General features: G+C 43.3%; 2 protein-coding genes across 2 annotated transcripts in view; both read left to right on the top strand.

Moving 5' to 3' along the window:
* The window catches only part of LOC307200441 (butyrophilin subfamily 3 member A3-like), a gene marked incomplete at its 3' end in the record, with an annotated part of 77,983 nt that overhangs the window by 44,219 nt on the left and 9,606 nt on the right, over positions 1–24,158 (top strand). The gene's annotated exons all lie outside the window — the stretch shown is intronic.
* LOC307201451 (uncharacterized protein) lies at positions 1,341–12,175 on the top strand. Its single transcript, XM_079950687.1, has 8 exons — positions 1,341–1,425; positions 3,705–3,770; positions 4,243–4,533; positions 7,449–7,532; positions 8,123–8,189; positions 9,585–9,640; positions 11,079–11,110; positions 11,564–12,175. The coding sequence occupies exons 1-8, from the start codon at positions 1,404–1,406 to the stop codon at positions 11,633–11,635; spliced, it is 690 nt and encodes a 229-aa protein (XP_079806813.1). The 5' UTR covers positions 1,341–1,403; the 3' UTR covers positions 11,636–12,175.

The following is a 24,158-nucleotide window of genomic DNA, read 5'->3' on the forward strand; positions in this document are numbered from 1 at the left end:
AACCACAAAGCAAGTGGGGTTGGCAGCCCTATGTTTTGCAAGCCACTTCATGACACTCCTTTCAACCTCCAAAACTAGGGACTCAAAGGAACAGCACAGCACTCAAAGGAACAGCACAACATGGCTTCAGAGAGCTACACTGGGAAGGAGAAGCTTCTCCCCTCTCCTTGAGCAAGGCATGCTTTGCTCCAGCAAAGGAACAACTGGGGGCCCATGTGAAACTCCCAATTGTTCCATTGAAGGCCTGGCTTTATTTATTTAGAAAAATATTTATATGCCAATATTCATACAAAAATATCAGAGTGGTTTACAACAATGATACATAAAAATATATAACAAAAACCATATTAAAAGGTTAAAATCAGAAACAAGCTGGGGATGTTGGGTGTCGGATGGGTGGACTGGGCTTCCATAATTTGGTCAGCAAAAGGAGCAGACATGATGGGCCTTGGTGTACCTATGGACTGGAGGCTCCCAATACCAGTGTAAAACCAATCCAGCCTCTGGCAACTTCCCTTCTGGCTCCTAAATAGTTCTCATCCACAAAGGCATTCTTATAACACACCTCATTCCTCCCAAGACACAAACAAGTCTAAAGGCTCACAGAAATTACCACTTCCACATCTCCAAGGAAACTGGAACCCCTTTCAATGGGGATACGACTAGAATGGCTAAATCCTTGTAATAAAATGAAACTTGTAGCCAGACAGCAGGAAGGACCAAGGGCAGTTGCCTTACAAAACTGTTGCTCTTTCCACTTTAACATCAGAAACTGCTAGACTAGAGATCAAGGCCCTGTGGCATAAACGTGGCCCATGAGGTCTCACAATGCAGCCCAGGCACCCTCCCCTCTTTATAGACCATGTTACCTAGGGGGTGGTTTGTGTGCATGGGTGGGTATATGCTTTAGCTCCATCTTGGGCATGGGCTGCTGGTATGCAGTCCCATCCACTTTATCTTGACGGAATACTGGCGGCGGCGGGAGGGCGGGGGGAGATTTCCTATTTATTTCCCTAGAATGAATTTTTCACAGCAGTTCATGTCTGAATCTTCTCTCTATCACGTGAACTAATGGACTCATTTTCAGAGAGGTTTCTGGTGCTGGGTAACAGGGTAGCAGATGAAAAGTTGCCTTTCTGACCATCAAATATTATCTTTAAATGAATGTGCCTGAGGGTCATAGATACGTTGAACTGTTCACCAGAAGGAAAAGTGTAACATTATACATCCTTGAATCGTATCTGCAGCCACATGTGGGGGTGTTCCCCAGGGGAGGGGATAGAAGCATGCATGCTGCAAAAGTCGTGACAATTTTCGTCTCGTCTGTGAGAGAAGTAGAAGGAGCTGAGAGTCAGAGGTGGGGACAAACATCAGATTGGGAAGCCAACTCCTGCTCTGCCCTGATGAATCTCTTCTGGGTTCTCTGTAAGTTTGGGAAACTGGGAAGGGAATTCATGGATATGGTCAACTTCTTGAAAGATTTGGGGAAAGTCAACTCCACAATTCCCTTCAGAGCTTTCCTAGGGGTGTGTGTATGAGAGAGAAAGATGGAAAAACTCATCATTACCAAGAATGGTGGAGTCATTGTTAAAATTAATGGGCTCAGCTGAGATGGCAAAATTGAGATATTTTATCAGAGCAATGTCATTGTTAACATTTACTAAAGATTGGAAACTTCTCACAGACTTTTTGCATGGAAAAGAAAATGAAATAATTACATTTGGATTTGACGATTGAAGAAAATAGTTTATGGAGGGTGGCATTATTGGGTGTTACACTGGAGAGAATGAAGTGAGTGGTGTTTATATGTAGCAGTAAGATGACGAATCAGACATTCTTTACCTTCTTAACTTTTCTCCCTTTTTCTCTTTTAATTCCTTTATTATTTCTTTTTCTTTTTCTCTTCCTTGTTCTCCCATTCTTTCCCCCCTCTGAATTAATGTTTTAGTTTGGATTTTAAAAATAGATATTTGACAATAATCTTTGTATTTCTCTTTATAAACGCCAATAAAACGTATTTTTTTTAAAAAAGATAGTGTTTGTGTGTGTGTGTGTGTGTGTGTGTTTGTGTGTCTCTCTCTGTGTGTGAATGTATATGAATGCTGCTCTAAAAGGAAAGGAAAGGGTAAATAGTTCAGTGATTGGAACTTTGACATTTTCTGGAAATCACTTCATGGACAAATAGCAGGGTTCTAGAAAAGGCTCCTAAGTAATGAGAGTTATGTACAAATGGCCTCTTATAGTTCTCCATACTACTAGTGAACAGAGAAACTAGTGAGAGAATTCCATGTAATTACTTGAAGTGGAGGAGAAATGCCCCAACATTCCAGAAGTAGTACAGCTTTTCATTTTCCATCTCCTTTTCTCTGATTCTGTGTATTAACGGTATTGGGAAATGAGTTGGCAGCCAGGCTCCCATCCTGCATCCTTCCGCATTGCCTGAAACCAATGTATTTCTAAGGCTATCTGGCAGGTGGGAACAGAAACAGCATAGAAAAGTGTTGAAAAATACTAGAAGCAAATGCTTCAAGATGGCCTTTTACTAAAACAGTGAGAAAAGGCATACTCATAGAAAACATATTTTTGAAATGTTCTCAGAAAAATGCCTTGTAGGAATTTTTGGCTTAACTCTAAAAATAAACACGGGGAGTTGCAACTCTAATAGAGACAACTGTGTGTACTCATAGTTAGGGTTGCCATACACCCAGGAAATTCTGGCGCGTGTGAGGGAGCATGTCCCTGTGTGAGAGGGGGATCAGTAAGATTGGCAGTGGTGGATGGCAGGGCAGGGAGTGGGCGATCATACAACTTTGCTGCTCTGCCTAAGTGAGGCAGTGGAAAAACAAGCCTTAAAAATACTGTTATGTGTGAGGTTTCCAGGACTCAAGGCTGTTTTGAATGAGCTTAGGTTCCAGTCTAAGTCACCTGCTCCTTGCCACATCCCTGCAACAGCCTTCTGGAGGACTTACAGTGCCCTCAGTTTAACTAGCTGAGCTGTGATGAGCATATCTTTGTCTGAGCTGCATGGTGAGCCCAGCTGAGGGAGAAATCTGCTGCATCCTAAGATGCTCATGTCTTTAGATTATGTGGTAGGATTGCCCCCCAGCACTGCAGATAGCCAAGCTGTTTTCAACATACATTTTAAAAAATAAACTGAAATAAGGCCTTCCTCTTCAAATTGTGGAAGACATTTCATGAAAACATCTAACTTCCTCCTCCTCCTCTCCTCCTCCTCCTTCAAGTTCTATCTCCAAGAGAACCAATGATTTTAGCTTAAGAGTGACTGGGTTACACACCATAATGTAAATGTACAAATTAAAGAAGTGCTGGTAGAAGAAACAGCCTGCAACACATAGGAAAAGACAATATTATTGATTTCTCCTCAGCTCTGCATTCACACATGCTTGTTTAATCTCTTTCAAACACCATGCACCCTTTTGCACACAGAAAAAAACAACTGTACCAGAATAAGAGGTGTTCTGGCATATAGGAAACTTGGCAATTATATGGCTTTACATTGACTCTCATCTATATGTGTATTATTTGCATAATTGGAAATTACTAGGGATGCTAGAAAACACTAAAGCCAGTCCAAAAAGGCTGCAGCCAAAATAGCAGGTCAGGAGAATTATTAAATCATTGCTCTGTCCTTGTGTTTACTTGTTGAAACATATTATAAACATAATGCCTGGATGTTATTGCAGGTTCTCTGCTTGCAAATCACTGGTGTTTGGGTGATGACAAAGATTCAGAGCTTTGCACTTCTACAGGTGAGTTTGAGACTGCGCTGGTCTGTGTACACTAGTGTGTGCAGGATTGCAGAGATTGGTGTGTGTGTGTGTGTTCCTCTGCTCAAACCAAATGGTGAATGCTAAATGTTCATTATCAAAGAAGATCAGGGCTATTTCATTTCATCATCAAGAATTAAATTGAGATTTTACAACCTCAAATTTCTAAATAAAAATTGAGGTGGCATTAAAATGCTTTAAATAAATAAAACAGAGTAGAACACTGGCATGCCACTTTCCTTGAAAAGAAATAATTAAAAGCAGTATACAATAAACAACCATGAAAAAAGTGCTAAAAAGAGATACAGTAAGAAAATAATGGTGATAAAGCAATCTAATTGTACATGATTACTCAAATGTTCATCCTCCATTGCAAAAACATTTTCATTTACTCTCTGCATTAATTTATGTTCTTTATTTCTTCCGTTCATTCATTTGTTCGTTCATTCTCTAGGTGAACTTCCTGCTCCTGGTTTATTCTGGAATTCAACTTTGTTTCCTGAAGGGGAAATTATCGCAGTACTATGCGTGGCTCCATCAGAGGTTGTGCCGACCAGATTTTTTTTATGTAAAGATGGGGCTCCTGTTTCACCCAAGAAAGCAACATCTCAATATGTTCAATACCTAGTCTATGCATCGCCAAAGAATGCTGGCCAGTATTCCTGTGGTTACCAGCAGAAGGATGCAAAGAACCAAGAGAAGACATCTGCCCTCAGTGTTGCTCGGAATCTGATTCTCCAGTCAGGTAAGGTTGTAGAAATGATCAGACTAGGAAGGGACCTGCAAGAGAATGTTGTATGGTAGGATAGTCCTGTTTAGAGTTCCAGCTAGCCAGCCATGCCATATTCCAGCATAGTTAATTTCATTCTCCATCCATTTGGTTTCTATTCTCCTACCACAATAGTTAATCATACCCACAGAGCATGCTCAGACTTCCCTGGAGCACATTCATATATTCATATAAATGAAAATAGGTGCTGTTTTGAACCTATGCAACCAATGTTGGAGGATCTGCCCAATAGCATGGAGATGACAACACTTCTCCAGTGACACTGTTTAATGGTGTATTAAAAATATGCATTGCTGTTAGGCAGCTTATCAAAGAGTGATGCTTTTGCAACCTGTTAAAAATATTCATGATTTATGTGTCTAGCCTCTAGGGATGGGGCTTAGATCAGCCAAAGTCCACCCTGTTTCATTTCTTTTGGCACATCATGTTTTTCTAAATCGTGCTTGAAAGGTTATATGCATTCTTCCATTCAGCTAAGTTATACTTTGAGTAGACCCATTGAAATGAATGGCTCTTAGTCATAACCATTGATTGTTAGTTCAAATCTAACCCATTGTTATGATGCACCTTAATATATACATTAATGTACACAATATGTATGCATTCCTCAAAATATGCATCTTATCAGTGCTTTTCAATGAATTTCCAAATAAAATACACATGTTATATTAAAATACATATAAAGTGGGTCCCTTTTGTGGTAAAACCACATTAAAAAATCCAGAGAAGTTTGTGATCCAATCAGGAGCTGTGTTCTGATCCACAGTTCGGTTTGGCACCTCTGCCTTGATAAGAGCACATTTATGGGAACTTTGTGTTTCTTGATGTGTTGATGAGCCATGCTTTTCTGATATAAATATTTATTTATCTTATTGTTTGTTTTAGTATGCCATTTTAAATCTTAACAGACAGACAAAATAATGCAATCTATACTCAAACACAATCACGAAAAGAATTTTTTTTTTCTCATTTCCCATCAAAGATCATTAATACCCTAATGCCACATTTATAGAATCTTTTTGCCACTGTGGAAAGTTTGATAGCACTCTTGATGTCAATGTCTGAATTTCTCTCCTTTTTGACAAATACAAATGATTGCCATCAATGAAGAGCCAGTTGGCTATACAGAGAGTCAGGGAAATGCATCACTCTTTACTGGTTTTCCTGCTATTTGTGCAAGCTTTTCACCATATCACTTTATGCCCCATTCCATGCCCTATAAGCATGGGCTGAATCCCATTGTACAGGTTTGGAGTGATAAACACCCAGTGGATCCATTCCATCAACATGGGGATTGTGAAATGGTGAACGGATCCTGGGACCCAATGCCATGCCATCCCTTGCCTTGCCTGCTGCTGTCAATAAAGAATTGGCCTGATTTTATCCCATCATTGTTGTACAGTCTGACTATTTTGCTGCTCTTATGGGTCACATAATGTGCCAACCTGGGCAAAAAATGATTAAAAGAAACCAGCCACAAGATAAATCATTCACACCTACTGTAAAATTAACTTTCATCAATTAAATCTCAGATAATATGTATATTATATAGCAGGTATTTCAATAGTTCAATTCTGACTAGAGATTATGTAAATTATAAGGTCTCCCTCTTCAACTTGCCATGGACATTTTGTGGGCCCCTTTTGTGGCAAAGGGATGCGGGTGGCGCTGTGGGTTAAACCACAGAGCCTAGGCCTTGCTGATCAGAAAGTTGGTGATTCGAATCCCTGTGACGGTGTGAACTCCCATTGCTTGGTCCCTGTTCCTGCCCACCTAGCAGTTCGAAAGCATGTCAAAGTGCAAGTAGATAAATAGGTACTGCTCCAGCGGGAAGGCAAACGGCGTTTCCATGCGCTGCTCTGGTTCACCAGAAGCGGCTTAGTCATGCTGGCCACATGACCCAGAAGCTGTATGCCGGCTCCCTTGGCCAATAAAGCGAGATGAGCGCTGCAACCCCAGAGTCGGCCACGACTGGACCTAATGGTCAGGGGTCCCTTTCCCTCTTTACCTTTGTGGCAAAACTACATTACAAAATCCACATTAGAAAATTTAGTCTTGCCATATTTCAAAAACTAACATTCCTGCCGCCCCAGCTAAATAAATAAATAAAAATAAATAATAATAATTTTAAAAACCCACGTTTCCAAGAGCCAATTCTTTTTCTTTTAGCAAGGAAAAAAGAGGGGATTTCTTATTGAGGTCCACACACTCCCCCCGCTTTGGGAGGGTGGGAATGAGGAGGTAAGTTCCTTTGGACCTCCTGAACAAGTAGCCACAGGTGCCCTGTTCCCTTTTAGCTGGGCTCCTCGTCTCCTGCTCTGCATCCTAGAAAGGGTAGCAATTTTCCTCCTTGAGGAAGCAGCTGCAGCAGCTTTGAGAAAGTGACACAGCAGCTCTCGAGGGGGAACAATGGCAGGGGCAGGATAACTGAGTCCTCTTTATTTTCCTCCCTTGAGGCTGGCAGGAGCTCAGGGCTGCTCTCTCCCTCTTTCCACTGTCCTCTGTGCTCCCCTACTCCTCAGTGTGGGCTGCTGCAATTGGGGAGGCAGGGGGCGCAAGCATGCTTTGGGTATCCCATGTAAGGGGGGGGACATTCATTCTGCTGCTCAGGGGGGATGATGACAGACAACAACAACAACAACAACAACAACAACAACAACAACAACACCACGTACCAGAAATTCCAGACATCTCATAAAATTTTAAAAATTCTCCCAGGGTGCCATTTCCTTTCATGTCCAGACTTTTCTGGATATATGGCAAGCCTAGCCTGATTTAGGTGGGGCAAATTTTGGCTTTGTGAGGGAAACCAAATGAAGACTCCTTTTTCTTTTTTGATCTAATTCAGATTACTCTTCTTTTTTTGGCAGGGCCAAATTGGGGAATTATATGTGGCGGTGTGGCTGGTACCATTCTGGTGTTGGTACTTTCGATCTACCTTTTGGTAAAGAAAGGTGAGTGATGGGAACCTGAAACTATGATAATCTACCATGAAAAGGGTTGATTTTTCAAGTTTCAGCAATGCAAGTCTCCAACCAAAAATGTCATTACTTTCCATGTGTGTGTGTGCGCGCGCACACACATGTGCATGAGTATGGGAGAAATTGTGCACAAACATGCATATGTTAGCAGAAAGAAAGTACAAAACTGAATTCTATTAGGGAAAATAGTTTGCATCCATTTGGAGGACTAAACAAAAAATTCCTTCCAGTAGCACCTTAAAGACCAACTAAGTTAGTTCTAGGTATGAGCTTTCGTGTGCATGCACACTTCTTCAGATACATTTGGAGGACTGTGCATTTAGAGGAGTGGCTTCAACGGCCACTCGTCCTGCATGGGAACTGCCCCTTGCCTTTACAAAAACACCCCCCAAAAGCAATTTTTTGATTGAATAGCCTAAGATTCAGGACAAAGTGCCACCTTTTGAAAATTCCACCCGGACGTCAATTCTACCTTTGAAATCCCAGTAATGTTCAAGAAAATCTGGACATATGTCAGCCCTAATTTATGACAGCTTCTTTGCCTCTCTTCTTTTTTGTTTTAGTGCCGTGTCTTCAGAGATCTTCAAGGCAGGACAGAGCCAATACTGAGCACATTTCTTATGATTATGTGTAAGATTTTCGTTTCTTCATTCACTTTATTTGTATGCCACTTTTCCACACAAAAAAATCATGCTCAAAGCAGCTTAGAAACAAAGAAAATGGAAATATATTTCAAGCACTCCAAAAACAAGATCATAGTAACATCGCAAAAAGAACATGCATTATGTTCTTTGTTCAGCCGTACTGTTGAGAATGTGTGGGGTTTTGCTTCTTATTTTTTACACTTTCTCCTAAGCTGTTTTCCACCAAGGTCCCTGCATCTCCCCACTGCCACTGTTGGACAAAGCGTGTTCTCCCTAACAGAGGTTGGGGAACAGGCCACTCTATAGTGACTAGGCAAATTTGGCAAGGAACCCGAGCCCTTAAGGGTTAAAATGGGTTACTGGGGATTTTTGAGTGTTTCCAATTTGGAGGAGGGGTCAGAGGCTTTAAGTATTGGGGCCAGACGCTGGGACGTCCTCTTGGCCGTTTTGCACCGGATCAAGGAGCAGCCGGAGACGGTTGTATTGAGCTCTGCTAAAATTTTATTTCTTGCCGCTTTAGCCCCCTACCTTAATTTTTCACTATCCCTTTCTTTCTTATTCCTTCATTCCTTTCCCCTTCGCCTCCCTCCCGTCCTATTCGTTGGTTTTATTTTGTTTTCTCCCTGGTTAATTTTAATTTCAGGCAACTTCTGGGGAATCGTGAGAAGGCTGAGGGTGGGGACCCCCCCGGCCTCCGGAGGCCTAGCGGGGGAGTGCCTACCCCTCCAAATGATGCGAAAGGGAATTCCGTTAAAGGAATCCAGGGGCTTGCCATACAATTGTCCTTGTCCCCGGAGTCGGACCTGCGGCCGTGCAAGCCCCACAGGAACATGAGGGTGAGAAGTGAGGGACTGATTCCCAGCTTCATTTCTCACCCAATACTTGTTTCCCACGCTGGCTTCCATTGGTGTCCGCAAGGGCCAGCTCTGTCCTTGAGGGCAAGGACAGATAGTCATAACCAATGCCTAAGCAACCACTCACATTTTTTGTATTTGAATAAAGTTGTGGTCAAAAATTATGCCAAAAACCTTAAACAAAAATTGATGTGTGAAGTGTGGATTTTGGTGGGTGGCATTGTGGAACTCAACACGCAAATAGCAGAGGGATTTTTATCAGAGATGTAGTACAGGGGAAGAAAATATATGAATGAACTAACAAGAGTCTTCTGCTGTTGCCCAAACAATTCGACTGCTGCTCTTATCAGATTTGAAGCTTCATGTGACTATTTAAACCCAGTTTAAAAGTTTGGATCTCCTGCATTTTGTATCATTCATGGTTGTGTGAAGGAATGCAGATCTCACCCTTCTCAGAAAAGGCTTTCTACCTACAGAACCAGTAAATATGGAGCATCACAAATGCATTTGTCTCTTGTTTTTCTTAGGGAAGCAACTGCAGTCAAGGACAACAGCAGAAACCTGGCCTCTGAAGAAGTTCAGTGTAAGATAATTCTTTTCTCCCTTTGGACTGAGGGCCATGACAACCACAAAGTCTAGCACACAATCAGAGGATCTGCAGAATGTTTAGCAGCTTTATCTTTTTTGGTCTGAATAGTTAAGTTTGCAGACTTTGCGACAGTGAAAAAATGCTCTAAAAACGAGTGTATACATGTTTCCTCTGAAAAAGTAGGAAGAGGTTATGCATTTCACCTAATCATGTGACTGTAAAATGAAGGATTAAGAACTTTGAAGTCAGGTGTTACTTTTTAGTATTGCTATACAATCCCTTGGAGGTTTCTGCATGAAAGGCAGAATTTCATTTTAGGATACAAATATTATGTTCTGGAACATGAAAACCAGAAATTTAATTAAGTTTTAAGAAATTCTTTCACTCTCCAAACCTAATGGAAGGTACAATGGTTTTATTTTGTTATGCAGCTGCATTCCAATGAGCTCAGATGTAAACCCTTATGTCTCTGGGAGAAACTAGATTTTTCTGCAGTTAAGTGAAGCTTCTGGTTCATTCCTGCCTACAAAAATTGTAACACATTATTTGGTAGAATGGGCTTATTTATAGAAGTTGTGGGCTGTCGGAGAGAACGCTCTCACTGTTTTTCCTCACCCACATGATGCATTCAACAAGCACGGACGCCCACATAGCTGTTTTGGAAGGCTTCTCTCAATGTAGCCTTACCAGAATGGGTGAATTTGATTGTGATACACATTTCTAGAGAGCTATTTTTGCAGGCCTGTGCTATACAACTGTTTCTGTTGCCCTCCCTGACCTCTTAGTCAGATGCATTCTCAGGATAGCACAACCATCCAGACACAGATGGATAGCCAAAATGCCGGTCCTGACCCTTGCTGTCGGATGATGAATTCAAACTTTCTGTTTCTGTCAAACCCTTTAATGCATAGACGTGGGTGATACCCAGGCAAAGCAAGAGGAAAGGTATAGCAGGTGAATTGTATGGCTAAGTGTGAGCTGGGACATTGATCCAAGGAGCTACACACACCCTACCTCTTCCTTTTGAAGAGTAGGACAGAAACAAGTCTTGACATAGCAAACGAGAGGTGTTTCTGCTCTGGAAAAGCAAATTGGAAAAGCAAATTGGCACTTTGGTGAGTGAATGGGGCCTGTGAGGTGTGTTTGTGTCAGTGTCACTCAGTATCTGACTGATTTTCAGACACCTTCTTCTGGAGAAGCTCATTACTAGCAGAACAGACATGGGATGTCAATGATGGCAATGGCCTTGAGGAGCTGGGTGGGCATTGTTGTCTTTGAAGCAAATGATAGCTTCAGGAAAGAGCCTGATGATCAGGGATGAACCACTCCTAAAAAGTTGATACATGTTACGATTGCACACAGAAGTACACATTCTTATACACATCTTTGAAGATGTACTGTGTGACTACACTAACTGTGAATTTGTCTTCAGATGCCAAACTTACAGGACTCCTCCAAACAGTGGTGAGTAAAACATCTCAGCCAAATCTGGGGTTTATATAGTTCATTACCCAGGGCTTTTCATGGGTAGGGGGCTGCTCAGTACACTTGCCCCAGGACTCAGAGGGCTAAGCTGGCTAGGGGGAGGGGGAGGCAGGGTGTCAGGGGTCTGCTGGACTTACACTGGACTTACACCAAGAACTTTATTCTAACAAAACTACCTCTCTGGGACTCAGACAAGCTCTGCATTGGCCTGGTATTACCCAAGGGAGTGGACTATTGTAGCTTGCCCACTCACAGCCCCTCCTATGTACCAAGGACCCTGGAATACTGTGTAAAACTACAAATATATTCCAGATATTCTTTGGGTAGGTTAACAGGTTTTTCTTGCCATAACAACAATTGGCCCCAAATTACTTCTGCCAAACAGCCAATATCAGTAGGTAACTGTTATTTTTTTGTTTTTCAATTTCCAAGCCATCACCATCCCGAAATATAGAAACAACAACCTATGCAACTATCACTCCATTGTGCATGCAACCTGATTGAGAGACCTCAAACATTTCACATGCTGATGCTGCATCCTCACAATGCATGACAATTTATGGGAATTGATGATATGGAGGAAGTTTAAAAGTGCTAGAGCTGGAGGAATTTGGAAGCTTTATAGCCCCCAGAAGATCTGAGAAGATTTTCATCTGATTTTCTGTTTATTTTATTTACTCTTTCCTGCCTCTAACCATGCAAGGATCCTTTATTTGTTTTCCTACTGTTATATGCACTTAACCTTCAAATTCTACCATATCCTCATGGTTGTGTCTGATTGCAATTTCATTGGTAATGTCAAATGTTAAATGATGTAACCACAGGTAGATGGAATTACGAAAGTGATGTTCACTCTGTTGTGTTAATAATAGTGTACTTGTTTGTTCAACACAATAGAAATACATGGGAATTCAGCTTGGGTATCATATAAAGCGTAGAAATCGTGGCACATGTAATTTGCTTATTGGTTTGTTATATAGGAAGATGCAGTAATCAATTTCTTCTTCACACATGAGAATGTTGGAGATTATCCTATATTCTAAAATAGCAGTGTGGTTGAAGTCCAGAATAAGAGACTTTAGAGAGCCCTCAGCAGTTGCGCCTGCCCTGTGCAACACCCTCCAATCAGATGTGAAGGAAATAAACAACTATCTGACTTTTAGAAGACATTTGAAGGCAGCCCTGTATAGGGAAGTTTTAAATGTTTGATGTACTGTTTTTTATAAAAATATATATTAACAAATTCAGCATAACAAATCATCAATACAAATCATCTTCATTGTCATCCGCCCCATTTCCCCCCCTCCCCAACAAACCTTCCCTCCCCCCCCCCAGGACTTCTCTCAGTTCCTCTCTCTGATTTCTCATTAAAAACCTGCCAAGGAGTCCAGTTCATTTTGTTGTCTTTTTAAATAGATTGTAAAAGGTTCCCATTCTTTGATGTTGTGTTGTGTTTTAATTTGTTGGAAGCCACCCAGAGTGACTGGGGTAACTAACTCAGGTGGGTGGCATATAAATATATTATAATTATAATTGTTATTGTTATTAGATTTTCCTGGCTAATGTCAGGGCTGAGTTAGGGCAATGCTATTTAAGTTTCCTGTTCTGGCTGAGCTGGAAATATTTATCAGCATAAATTCCCACTGGTGAAACAAAAGTCAGTGTAAGAGTAAAAGGGGGTGGTAGGGACATGATGGGGCAAGGAGAGGCATAAACTTATTCCAAATGCAATCTAGCATGATCTTGTGACATAGGGCCTAATTCTCAAAACTTGGGCCCAGACTCACCTGCTAATTCAGGGTTAGGGGTTACAAACAGCCCCTTTCCACCTTCCACCCCCAGCCTAACTGCTTTACTGCTACAGATAGGTAGCCGTGTTGGTCTGCCATAGTCAAGACAAAAAATTCCTTCCAGTAGCACCTTAAAGACCAACTAAGTTAGTTCTAGGTATGAGCTTTCGTGTGCATGCAAACTTCTTCAGATACGAACAGCTTTACTGATGTTTATGTGGTAGTCATCCCACTGTAATTCTCCCTAAAGGATACTTTATAGTGTTAGAGGCTCAAGAGGCTGATTTAACAACTTCATGGTCCTGGAAGCCAATGAATAGTCTCAGTCCTTATTTCATGTTTTATATAAAATATACCCACTTATGCATGTTGATTTGCAGTGTCCAGTGCACAGCGGAATGATGAGGAATACGTGCACATACTCTAAATTGCTTTATTTACATTTCAAAGCTGGTAGGTTACAGAAAAACATCTTGCCTCTGCCGGAGCAGAAAAGGCATCCTCTCTCCTCTGAAGCACAGAGAGAATCACACTGTGAGAACAGTGAAAAACAGGAAACCAGTGTACGTCACATCCAGTCTCCCTTTCCCGTGGGAAAATCCAACAGTACAGACTGTGGAATGTAAACATTGCCTCGTGACAAGCACTTCGCTGCACAGTGAAGAGAGCAGAAACCAACATCCGTGACTGGTGTACTAGAATGTTACCATCTTGATCTCTCTCTATTTCCAGAGATAGGTAGTTGTTTACCTCACCAAGATCTTTCATGTCAAATAATAATAATAATAATAATTTATTATTTGTACCCCGCCCATCTGGCTGGGTCTCCCCAGCCACTCTGGGCGGCTTCCATAAAAACCAAAAATACACTAAAATATCACAGATTAAAAACTTCCCTGAACAGGGCTGCCTTAAGATGTCTTCTGAATGTCAGGTAGTTATTTATTGCTTTGACATCTGATGGGAGGGCGTTCCACAGGGCGGGCGCCACGACCGAGAAGGCCCTCTGCCTGGTTCCCTGTAGCTTTGCTTCTCGCAATGAGGGAACCGCCAGAAGGCCCTCGGCACTGGACCTCAGCGTCCGGGCAGAACGATGGAGGTGGAGACGCTCCTTCAGGTATACTGGGCCGAGGCCGTTTAGGGCTTTAAAGGTCAACACCAGCACTTTGAATTGTGCTCGGAAACGTACTGGGAGCCAATGTAGGTCTTTCAAGACCGGTGTTATGTGGTCTCGGCGGCCGCCCCCAGTCACCAGTCTAGCTGCCGCATTCTGGATTAGTTGTAGTTTCCGAGTCACCTTCAAAGGTAGCCCCACGTAGAGCGCATTGCAGTAGTCCAAGCGGGAGATAACTAGAGCATGCACCACTCTGGCGAGACAGTCCGCAGGCAGGTAGGGTCTCAGCCTGCGTACCAGGTGGAGTTGGTAGACAGCTGCCCTGGATACAGAATTGGCCTGCGCCTCCATGGACAGCTGTGAGTCCAAAATGACTCCCAGGCTGCGCACCTGGTCCTTCAGGGGCACAGTTACCCTATTCAGGACCAGGGAGTCCTCCACACCAGCCCGCCCCCTGTCCCCCAAAAACAGTACTTCTGTCTTGTCAGGATTCAACCTCAATCCATTAGCCGCCATCCATCCTCCAACCCCGCCATCCATCCTCCAACCCAATGTCAAAGTGTTCTTTCAGTTGAGCTAGGGCGTTATTGTACATTGTGACATCTTTCCAAAAGAATAATAAATCATCAACATAAAACAAACAATACAGTTTCTTTTGCCCCTTCTCTTTGACAAATACACATGGATCAGCTTTCCCTTGCTGAAAACCTAGAGAAAACAATACTTCAGTGAGTTTTGTGTGCCAACACCGTGCACTTTGTTTGAGACCATAAAGGGACTTTTTCAGAGCACAAACATATCCCTGTTTTACCTGTACGCCATCAGGTGGAAGCATATAAAGTGATTCATCTAGAGATCCGTACAGAAAAGCTGTATTCACATCGTGGTGACTAATGTGTAAATTCTCCTCTGCAGCTAGCTTGAGCATAAGCCTAATGCTCTCATACCTCACTGTGGGTGAGTAGGTCTCGTGATAGTCTTCACCTGGTAGCTGTGCAAAACCTCTGGCTACCAATCTGGCTTTGTGTCTGACTATCTTGCCATTTTGATCAGTCTTCGCTTTGAAGACCCATTTGCTTCCAAGCAGTTTCATTCCTGGAACTACTGGAACAAGTTCCCATGTTTTGTTCCTTTCCAAGGAATCAAGCTCAGCCTTCATGGCATTTAACCATGGCTCAGCTTCCTTCGAATCCAAATCCTGGATTTCTTGGAAACTTGAAGGTTCAAATACCTTCTTGGAGCTTTTGACAGCTGTTACTGCTATCTTAGCAAACTCATCAGCAAATCTCTTTGGAGGTCTGCCTTTTGTGGCTCTTTGTGACCTGCGAATTAGCCTTAGGTCTTCAACACTCTCCTCTTCCTTCTTAGGAGAAAAGTGACCTATTGTGAACAATGGTTCTTCCAATTCTTGATCAGAGCTTTCAGAGGGTCGCATAGAGGCTTTTGCACTCTTGAAATCCTCTGAATCACCTGATTCAGTTTCAGACTCATAATCAGAACTTTCATCAGTGGGTGTGGGTTGCTGTGGTTGCTTTTGACTATCCTCAGTCTCATCACTGTCTTCAGGGTAACATTGGAAAATTCCCACATTCTCCCCCCACTTGGCATTGTACTCAACACTTCTTGTGAGCTTAATGGTCTTAGAGTCAGTCATCCTTATTCTGTAAGAACCTTTCTCATAACCTAGAAAGATACCATGCAAACCACGCTTGTCTAACTTGGAGTTTTGTGGTGAGTGAACCCACATGTCAGAACCAAAAATTTTCATGTGTTTGATGTATGGCTTTTTGCCAAACATCTTCTCATAGGGGGTACAACCAATCGCTGAAGATAACCTGTGATTATAACTATAAGTGAAACATGAGAGAGCTTCGGCCCAATAACTCTCTGGAAGATTTGCATCATGTAGCAAGGTTTTTAACCCTTGAAGCAATGTCTGATTTGCTCGTTCCGCAAGTCCATTCTGCCATGGCGAGCGAGGACTAGACAAATCGTGTTGAATTCCTTTCTCAGTCAGAAAAGCTTCAAACTGCTGAGAAGTGAATTCCCCTCCGCGATCACTGAAAAGAGTCTTTACCTTCTTACCTTGCACATTTTCCAACCAAGCACAGAATTCCTTGAACCTAGGAAAAGCCTCTGATTTCTGCTTGAGATTGTACACATAAATATACCTGGAAAATGCATCAATGAGAACCATGAAGTACCTATTTCCACCCAAAGAGGGCGCTAGGGGTCCAACCAAATCAGCATGAACAATTTGGTATGGTTCTGTAGCTTGCCTACTAGACACCTTACCTTTCGCAGCCATTTTCACCTTGTTTGCTGCGCATGCCTTGTACTTCATGTGGTACCTGCAGGGTTTAATAGTCATACCTTCAACCAAGGCAGGCATTTTAGATACTGCCTCAAAATGCAAATGACCAAATTTTCGATGAAAATCATGAATACATTCTGCATGCAAACTTTCGTTAGAACCTGCAATGCAACAAGTGTCATCCTGCACAACATCATCATAATACAAAACATATAAACGATCAACATATTCAGCATACAATACATAATCATTTTTCTTTGTGATGATGCACCTTTTGTTCTTAAAGGAAACGTCAATGTTCCGCTCATTCATCTGTCCAATGCTGAGCAGATTATGTTTGGCATCTGGTACATAAAGTACATTCTGTATCGATAAGTCCAAACTGTGAAGAACAACAGTTCCGTAGCCTTTACTGGGGATTGTGTGGTCATCCGCTTGGTGAATCGCACCTTCCTGCGGTGTAAAAGACACGAACAGTCGCTTATCGTTGCACATGTGATGGGTTGCAGCCGAATCAACAACGAAGAAAGATCTAGACGTCTTCTGGACCTCTGCAACTTTTGGAGTGAAGCGTGAGACCATTGCCTTGTGCTGCATTGTCCTGGACACCGGACCTTTGCCTCTGCCTCGGCCTTTTCCACGCGATGAGCTTTCGCTGCGCTGCTCTGTCTTGGCCCTGGGATATATGCATGTGATAAGATCTTAATTGGCTAATTACTTTATGGCCCCAATTAGCCTCAGTTTATTGCGGTCCAGCACACTTCCTAGCCAAGCTGCGCAGACCTTCTTCTCTCCGGTTTCGCCTTGCAGAGTAAAAAACACAGCGGAACAAACTGTTGCCTCTTGCTTAGATCCAAACACACCAAGCACTCACTTGTGAGTCCAAATTTACCAGTTCTTTATTGCAGCAAGATATTTACAGCTCAGCATTCCTCATATTCTCCTGGACTGCTAGCATTCATGGCGTCCGTCTCTTTCAGAGACAAAGAGAGAACAACAAGTAACGCTCCTCCCTCCTTCCACACGTCAGAATGGGAGGCACTACTCAGAACAACTTAACCCTGTAAGTTCTGAATCCCCACACCCCCTCTTGCCGAGCATTCTGACAAGACCTGTGGATGTACCTTTGCAGACCTCTGTGAGATCAATCCCTTCCCCAATGCCTTGCGCCCTCTCCTGGCGTTCCTGTCAGGCATCTGTGGAACATCCTCACAACTCTCAGATTCGCACTGTGCGAAACTTACCCACGCACCTGTGGCCTGATACCTCTCAGGTGGAATTCCCTTCGTTGTGCGACTGGACCGCCTGGGCACAAACTCAGGCACTTCCTCTGACTCACTGTGGTCAGCAGGTGTGTCCTCTGCATCCCGGGATTCCCCCTCTGACTTAACGCGTCTTCGACTCCTTTGCATTACCCTCACAGGAGAACTAGGCTCACTCTTGGGCTCTCTTTTTACAAATTGCGGAGATGCCCCATCCTGCTCCTGACTTTGGTCAGTGAGCTGATCGTCATCAGCAGACTCAGCCTCTCCTTCCTCCTTATCAGAACCTTCCTGCTCTGAATCAGAAAGACATTCTGAAAGAATATCACGTCTGGCAGGAGCCTTTGACTTTTCATCCTGCTTATAGAACTCAGCGTGTTTACTGATCAGCAGCTTACTCTGATCACCTGACGGGTACGCAAACCTCCATGCACGAGCCGCTGGCTCATACCCACAGAAGATCATTTTCTGGAACTTGGGTTCACCTGGCCCTCGCAAAGCTTCAGGCACCGGCACCGAGGCCGTTGACCCAAACGCACGGAGGAAGTGAACCTGAGGTTTCCTCCCGTGAAGCATGAAAAACGGTGTGTCTCCTACCACTGAATTGTAGGACCGATTCCAGGTGAAGCTCACATATTTAACTGACTCCATCCAAAACCTTGGAGATAACCCAGAATCTGACAGCATCTCCTGTGCAGCCTTAACCAGAGCCTCACTTCTTAGCTCTGCCACCCCCCTCTGTTGAGGAGAAGTCACTGTGTGACTTATCCCTTTCTTGTGAAAGAACTTCTGCAAAGCAGACCCAGTAAACTGTGTACCTCTGTCACTAGCAATTGCCTGTACTTTCGTGGAGAACCTTAGTTCCACCTCCTCAATCCAACGTCTAATCAGCTGTGCTGCATCTTCCTTGGATTTGAGACCATGTGTCCAGGTGTTCTGCGAAAAATCATCCTGCAGCGTCAGCAGAAACCTGGCCCCTCCCAAACTTGGTTCCTTCATGGGACCCAACAGATCTATGTGCACAAGATCAAAAGGTTTTGTGGTTACCCTCTCCACCTTTGGGTAACTGCACCCTTTTACCTTCGCCTGTCTGCAAGCCTGACAATCTAGGACTCTCGCACATTCCTCAATTCTACAGCCTTTGCTAACCTCAGGTAGCACCTGTAGTTCTTCAACAGAAGAATGAGCTGTCTTCTTATGCCACGCACAAGAACATGAAACATGAGTGGGAACTGTAGCACGCAGGGCTTGTGCTTTCTCAACCTTCCCCTCACCCTCCAGAGACGTTTTAAGAATGAAGAGATCATTCTGCCCCTTTGCAACTCTGACCAGTTGCTTCCCTCCTTTGGAGATTGTACAAAAATCGTGTTCAAAGCAAACCTTAAACCCCCTTTTCAACAAATAAGGCACAGATAAAATACAGTGTTGCACTCCTGGCACAATGCAAACTTCCATCTGCTCCTGCAAAACAGAAAAAAATACATTTGCAATGTTAGTTACATTTTTCTTTTCTCCACTAGCAAACTGAACAGTTTTCCCAGCCGGAATTGCCGTGCAATTCCACATCTCGACTGCAGGGGTCTCTGGAATCAGGTTGCAGTTAGCTCCTGAGTCGATTACAAAGCGAAAGTCAGTGTCTCTCTCAGAGCTGTCCTCAAACAACGCCATAGCAACAAACGTCTCGCTGCCCCCTCTCTTTGGGCTTCTGCAGCTGTTCTCTCTGGTTGTCTTGGCAACCAACTCCCCCTTGCTCAGGACCTTGGCAGCTTCCGTAGAAGTAGCCTCCTCCGTTGCCTTGGAGACCGGACTGGCCTCTGCGTTCCCACGCGACTCTTTAGGCCTTATCTTCACTTCGTGCAGGTGGCCGACCTTGAAGCGTCTAGCTCTCCGGAGCTTTCCAGACTTTGGCTGAGGACGGTCACCAGTGGAAAAATACTGCCCAGGGCTCCTTTCAGCTGGCCTGGCCCCCCTTCTTCCGGAAGAGCACTCTGTGCCAGCCCTGCCCTCGCTGAAACTGCGTTTCACTTCAGCACTCACAGTGGAAAACTTTTGAAACTTGCCTTTGGAATTCTCAGCCCCCCCGACTTGCACCTCAGGGACTGGGGCTACAGCCATTTCCAGGCTCTCCATGACTTCTCCAGGGCCCTGGCCTCCTGCTGAAGTTTCACACAAACTTCTCAGCACCTCCCAGGCAGCCCTTGCTGACTTTACGCCTTCCAAACTAGGCAAGAGTGATGCGTGTACGCATGCTTTCAGCATAGCAAGCTCTCTTTGCATTCTCTGCTGGCTATCTTCAGGCAACGCAGCCTCAAAGCCTGCAATGTCTGTCCTTTCAGGACCTGGAATCAGGGGAAGTGGCTCTTTCTGGCTTACATCCCAAAGCCCAGTAACCAGAAACCAACCCCTTACTCTTCTGGACCAGGTTGCCCAACTTCTTAAAGTGAGCTTTTCAAGCGGAACGTCCTCAAGGACCTGGCTGTCTGCCATTCTCTCCTCTTCCCCGGGGCCCCAGCTGCTACTCACGTAAAACCAGTCAGCTCTCCGGCACCCGATATTTCAGCTGCTCTCCCAGCTCTCTGCCTCTCAGCATCAGGCAAAACACAGAACGCAGACCTCCGCTTCGGTAGCGTCTTCCCAGCTGTTCAAGCTGACTTCAAAGCCCACCGACAGACTTTCAGCAACAGTTTTATAAGCGGTAATTAGGTCCCCCATAACCTGTGATAAGATCTTAATTGGCTAATTACTTTATGGCCCCAATTAGCCTCAGTTTATTGCGGTCCGGCACACTTCCTAGCCAAGCTGCGCAGACCTTCTTCTCTCCGGTTTCGCCTTGCAGAGTAAAAAACACAGCGGAACAAACTGTTGCCTCTTGCTTAGATCCAAACACACCAAGCACTCACTTGTGAGTCCAAATTTACCAGTTCTTTATTGCAGCAAGATATTTACAGCTCAGCATTCCTCATATTCTCCTGGACGGCTAGCATTCATGGCGTCCGTCTCTTTCAGAGACAAAGAGAGAACAACAAGTAACGCTCCTCCCTCCTTCCACACGTCAGAATGGGAGGCACTACTCAGAACAACTTAACCCTGTAAGTTCTGAATCCCAACAATGCATTCCCTCTTCATATGGCCTAGACGTCCATAGGAGTAGCATTTCACTGCCTTCAAAGCTTTGGCGCCATCTGGTGGTTCCACTGCACTCTGGGATGACGTCTGTGAAGACTCCCCCTTTCCCATGCAGCCAGCACCCCGGCGATCTGCTTCATTCAGAATCACGGCAGTATCACAAGCTACTCTGAGCTGAGCATGTGGCTGATTGGCACCAGATTCCCCACGTGCATCAGCCAGCCTTCTGCAGCTAGCCATCATGACTCTGGCATTAGCCTTCTGCATCATCTCTGCTGCTTTAAACAAGCTGCTTTATACAAGCTGCGTCTCTGCTGCTTCAAGCCTCATTCCAAAGGCAAGTTCAAAACAGCCTCTGCCTGTGAGCCTGTGCCACTCTGCTTTACTGCAGCTGCCTCAAACATCATGCCAAAGGCAAGTTCAAAAGTGCTTTCCCTCTGCTGCCTTAAATAGTGCTGCGTCACTATTCTCTGCAGCTGCTTCACTCCAAGAGCACTTTAAAAAGTTACTTTCGATTTCCCCAGCATAGCCTTCGCCTGTGCCCAGCAAATGGCCATAAAAGTTCAAAGTCCAGCCATAAAGCCATTAATTAGATGCTGGCAGGCTGCCCGGAGCAGTAGCACATACCTCATCAATCATCTTGACGCGCAGTGATACCGTCCGATCCGTCCCTTTGCATTCCGATCCTTTTTCCGGCATTCAGATGACTGCGTTATTCTGGGCCCATAACCAAAAATGTTGATTTGCAGTGTCCAGTGCACAGCGGAATGATGAGGAATACGTGCACATACTCTAAATTGCTTTATTTACATTTCAAAGCTGGTAGGTTACAGAAAAACATCTTGCCTCTGCCGGAGCAGAAAAGGCATCCTCTCTCCTCTGAAGCACAGAGAGAATCACACTGTGAGAACAGTGAAAAACAGGAAACCAGTGTACGTCACATCCAGTCTCCCTTTCCCGTGGGAAAACCCAACAGTACAGACTGTGGAATGTAAACATTGCCTCGTGACAAGCACTTCGCTGCACAGTGAAGAGAGCAGAAACCAACAATGCATACCTGGGAGGTCCCAGAGTGCGCTGAAGCCAATACCTTAAATGTGGGTGCCCCTGTTTCACTTTCAGTTGTGTAGACTCATGAAGTTTGTAATTCAAATACAAAACAACAACAATGATAATACTTTAACAAGATGAGTAGGAAATGAGTCCATTGTATCTGCTCCAAAGAACCCGTTGGTGGTGGCACAATGAGACATATCTCCTGAAGGAAAGCCCATGAGAACTTGACATTGTGTGCTCTTGACAGATGCCATTTCTCAATCTCAGGATCTAAGTGTAAATGTAGTAGTGTACATCACATGTCTGTAGATGTGACATGAAGGCTGCCAACATTAACCCAGTCACATGGGAATCCCTTGCAGATGACCGCAGTGCCTGGAGACAGACAGGTTGTGCCTCCACAGCAGTGACCAGAGGAGGAATAACCGCTAGAAGGAGCACAGAGAGAATAAACACCATGGAGCCTCTACAGCAGCACAACCGTAGGAAGACATGTGTCCCTGGTATCAGTTTCCACAGCCATAGCAGGCGCTGTAACTTTCCAACAGTTTGACCTCACCATTGAAAGCGCACTCTTCCATGTGGATGCCAATGACATTAAATTATTGAGAAGAAAGAAACCAAGTAGATTTGTAGCAATTAAGGCAATAAACAGGGCTAAGCTGCACATTCACTGCATTAATTCAGAATGCCTGGTCTATCGTGATCTAGAATGAATGAGTTGTGTACGTGCATATGCTGCTGAATCTCCTCCTTTAACTCTACTAGCATAAAGAAATCCAGAAACGAGGTCATCAGTTTGCATGTTCTGATTTATACATTACATAGGGGGAAGTGGGGCAGATTGATACAGAAAAATTCAATCTCATAAGTGAAATAATAAAAATTTTGGCTTGATGCATGGCATAATTAATCGATATTATAATAGCAATCAAAAGAATCATTAAAGTTAGAAGATAATAAGAATATGATGACTTTAGTAAAAAATGGATTTTGTATCATTCTGCCTCACCTGCAGGGCACTTTGATACATTGGATGGGGCACTTTGATACAAAGTGTAAATTGTATGAGAATGGTAATTATTTGCAAAAATTTAATGAAAAAACAATTTTTATTGTGAGAGATCACAATGAGCCTTACAATTTGTTACTTAAAATCTAAATTACAGTGGTACCTTGTTTTGAGTCCGCCTTGTCAAGTGTCCATTTCATCGAACATCCGCAGCAAAGTACCAGAACGGGTTACTTCTGGGTTTGCTGCTCGTGAATGCACAGAAGCACTAAATCACGCTTTGCCATGTGTCCTTTTCATCTAGCATCCGGGGCTCTGGAACGGATCCCAGTCGCAAAACAAGGTACAACTGTACGTATCAAAACTAACAGTGTTTCACACATATCATAGACTTTATGGCAAGTTTTCTTAACAAAACATCAAAACTTATATTAATCTTTCCTCAAACACCTATCCAATAATTTTTTTTTGAAAAAACTTAGAAAGTTTAAGAACTATTAGACTATTAGATAGTCAAAAAATAGCAATTTAAACAAAATGTTTATAAAAAATAAGATAATTTCTTAACGTTTAGTTTCACTTGCACATTATATCCACTTAAGTCAATAAAAAAATGTTTAAAGAGATGAATTTTGAGATGTGCCCTTTGGGAAATTTGGTTTTGGCAACGGCAAAACATCCTTGAAATCAACACTTGCCTTATCTTCTACAATGAGGAAGACAAATATACAAGATCCTGGTCTTTTCCTGAGATATGACACTTGATAATCGGTCATATTATATTTAGAAATGACTTTGGCCATGTATAAACAGCAATTTTTTTCTTTTCAAATTTAATGAGTTTAGAGATTTCATGCAAACTTGTATATTGGGGCACTTTTATATGTATCAATGTGCCCCAATGGACATTTTCAAAAAAAAACCCTAACAATTATTAATAAAACCACTGAACTTATTTAAAAATCACGTGTAATCCTGATTACTGAGTGGAATAACTTACCTTTGGTATTTTTAAATCTTAACTAAATGGCGTAAAACAGTGTTGGAACACTTTTACATTTCACACAATTTTTTAGTTGGCCTTGCTAAAAACACACCTACTCTCGTCAAACACCAACAGCTAGCTGGTGGGCGGCGCGGTCGCAACTGTTGTACTCACACATGTATAGACACATTTTAGTGATGCCGTGACACAGATAACATTCCTCGATATTGAAATATTGTTGATGTATCAATGTGCCCCACTTTCCCCTATAGATGCAAATTTAGAAATAATTGCTACATTTTAAATAGAATTTCAGCACAGCTCATCATAGAACGGAGGTCTGTGACCAGGAGACTTGTGTGACTGTC

This window comes from Podarcis cretensis (genome assembly GCF_951804945.1).
Source record: "Podarcis cretensis genome assembly, chromosome: 13".
NCBI classification, from domain to species: Eukaryota; Metazoa; Chordata; class Lepidosauria; order Squamata; family Lacertidae; genus Podarcis; species Podarcis cretensis.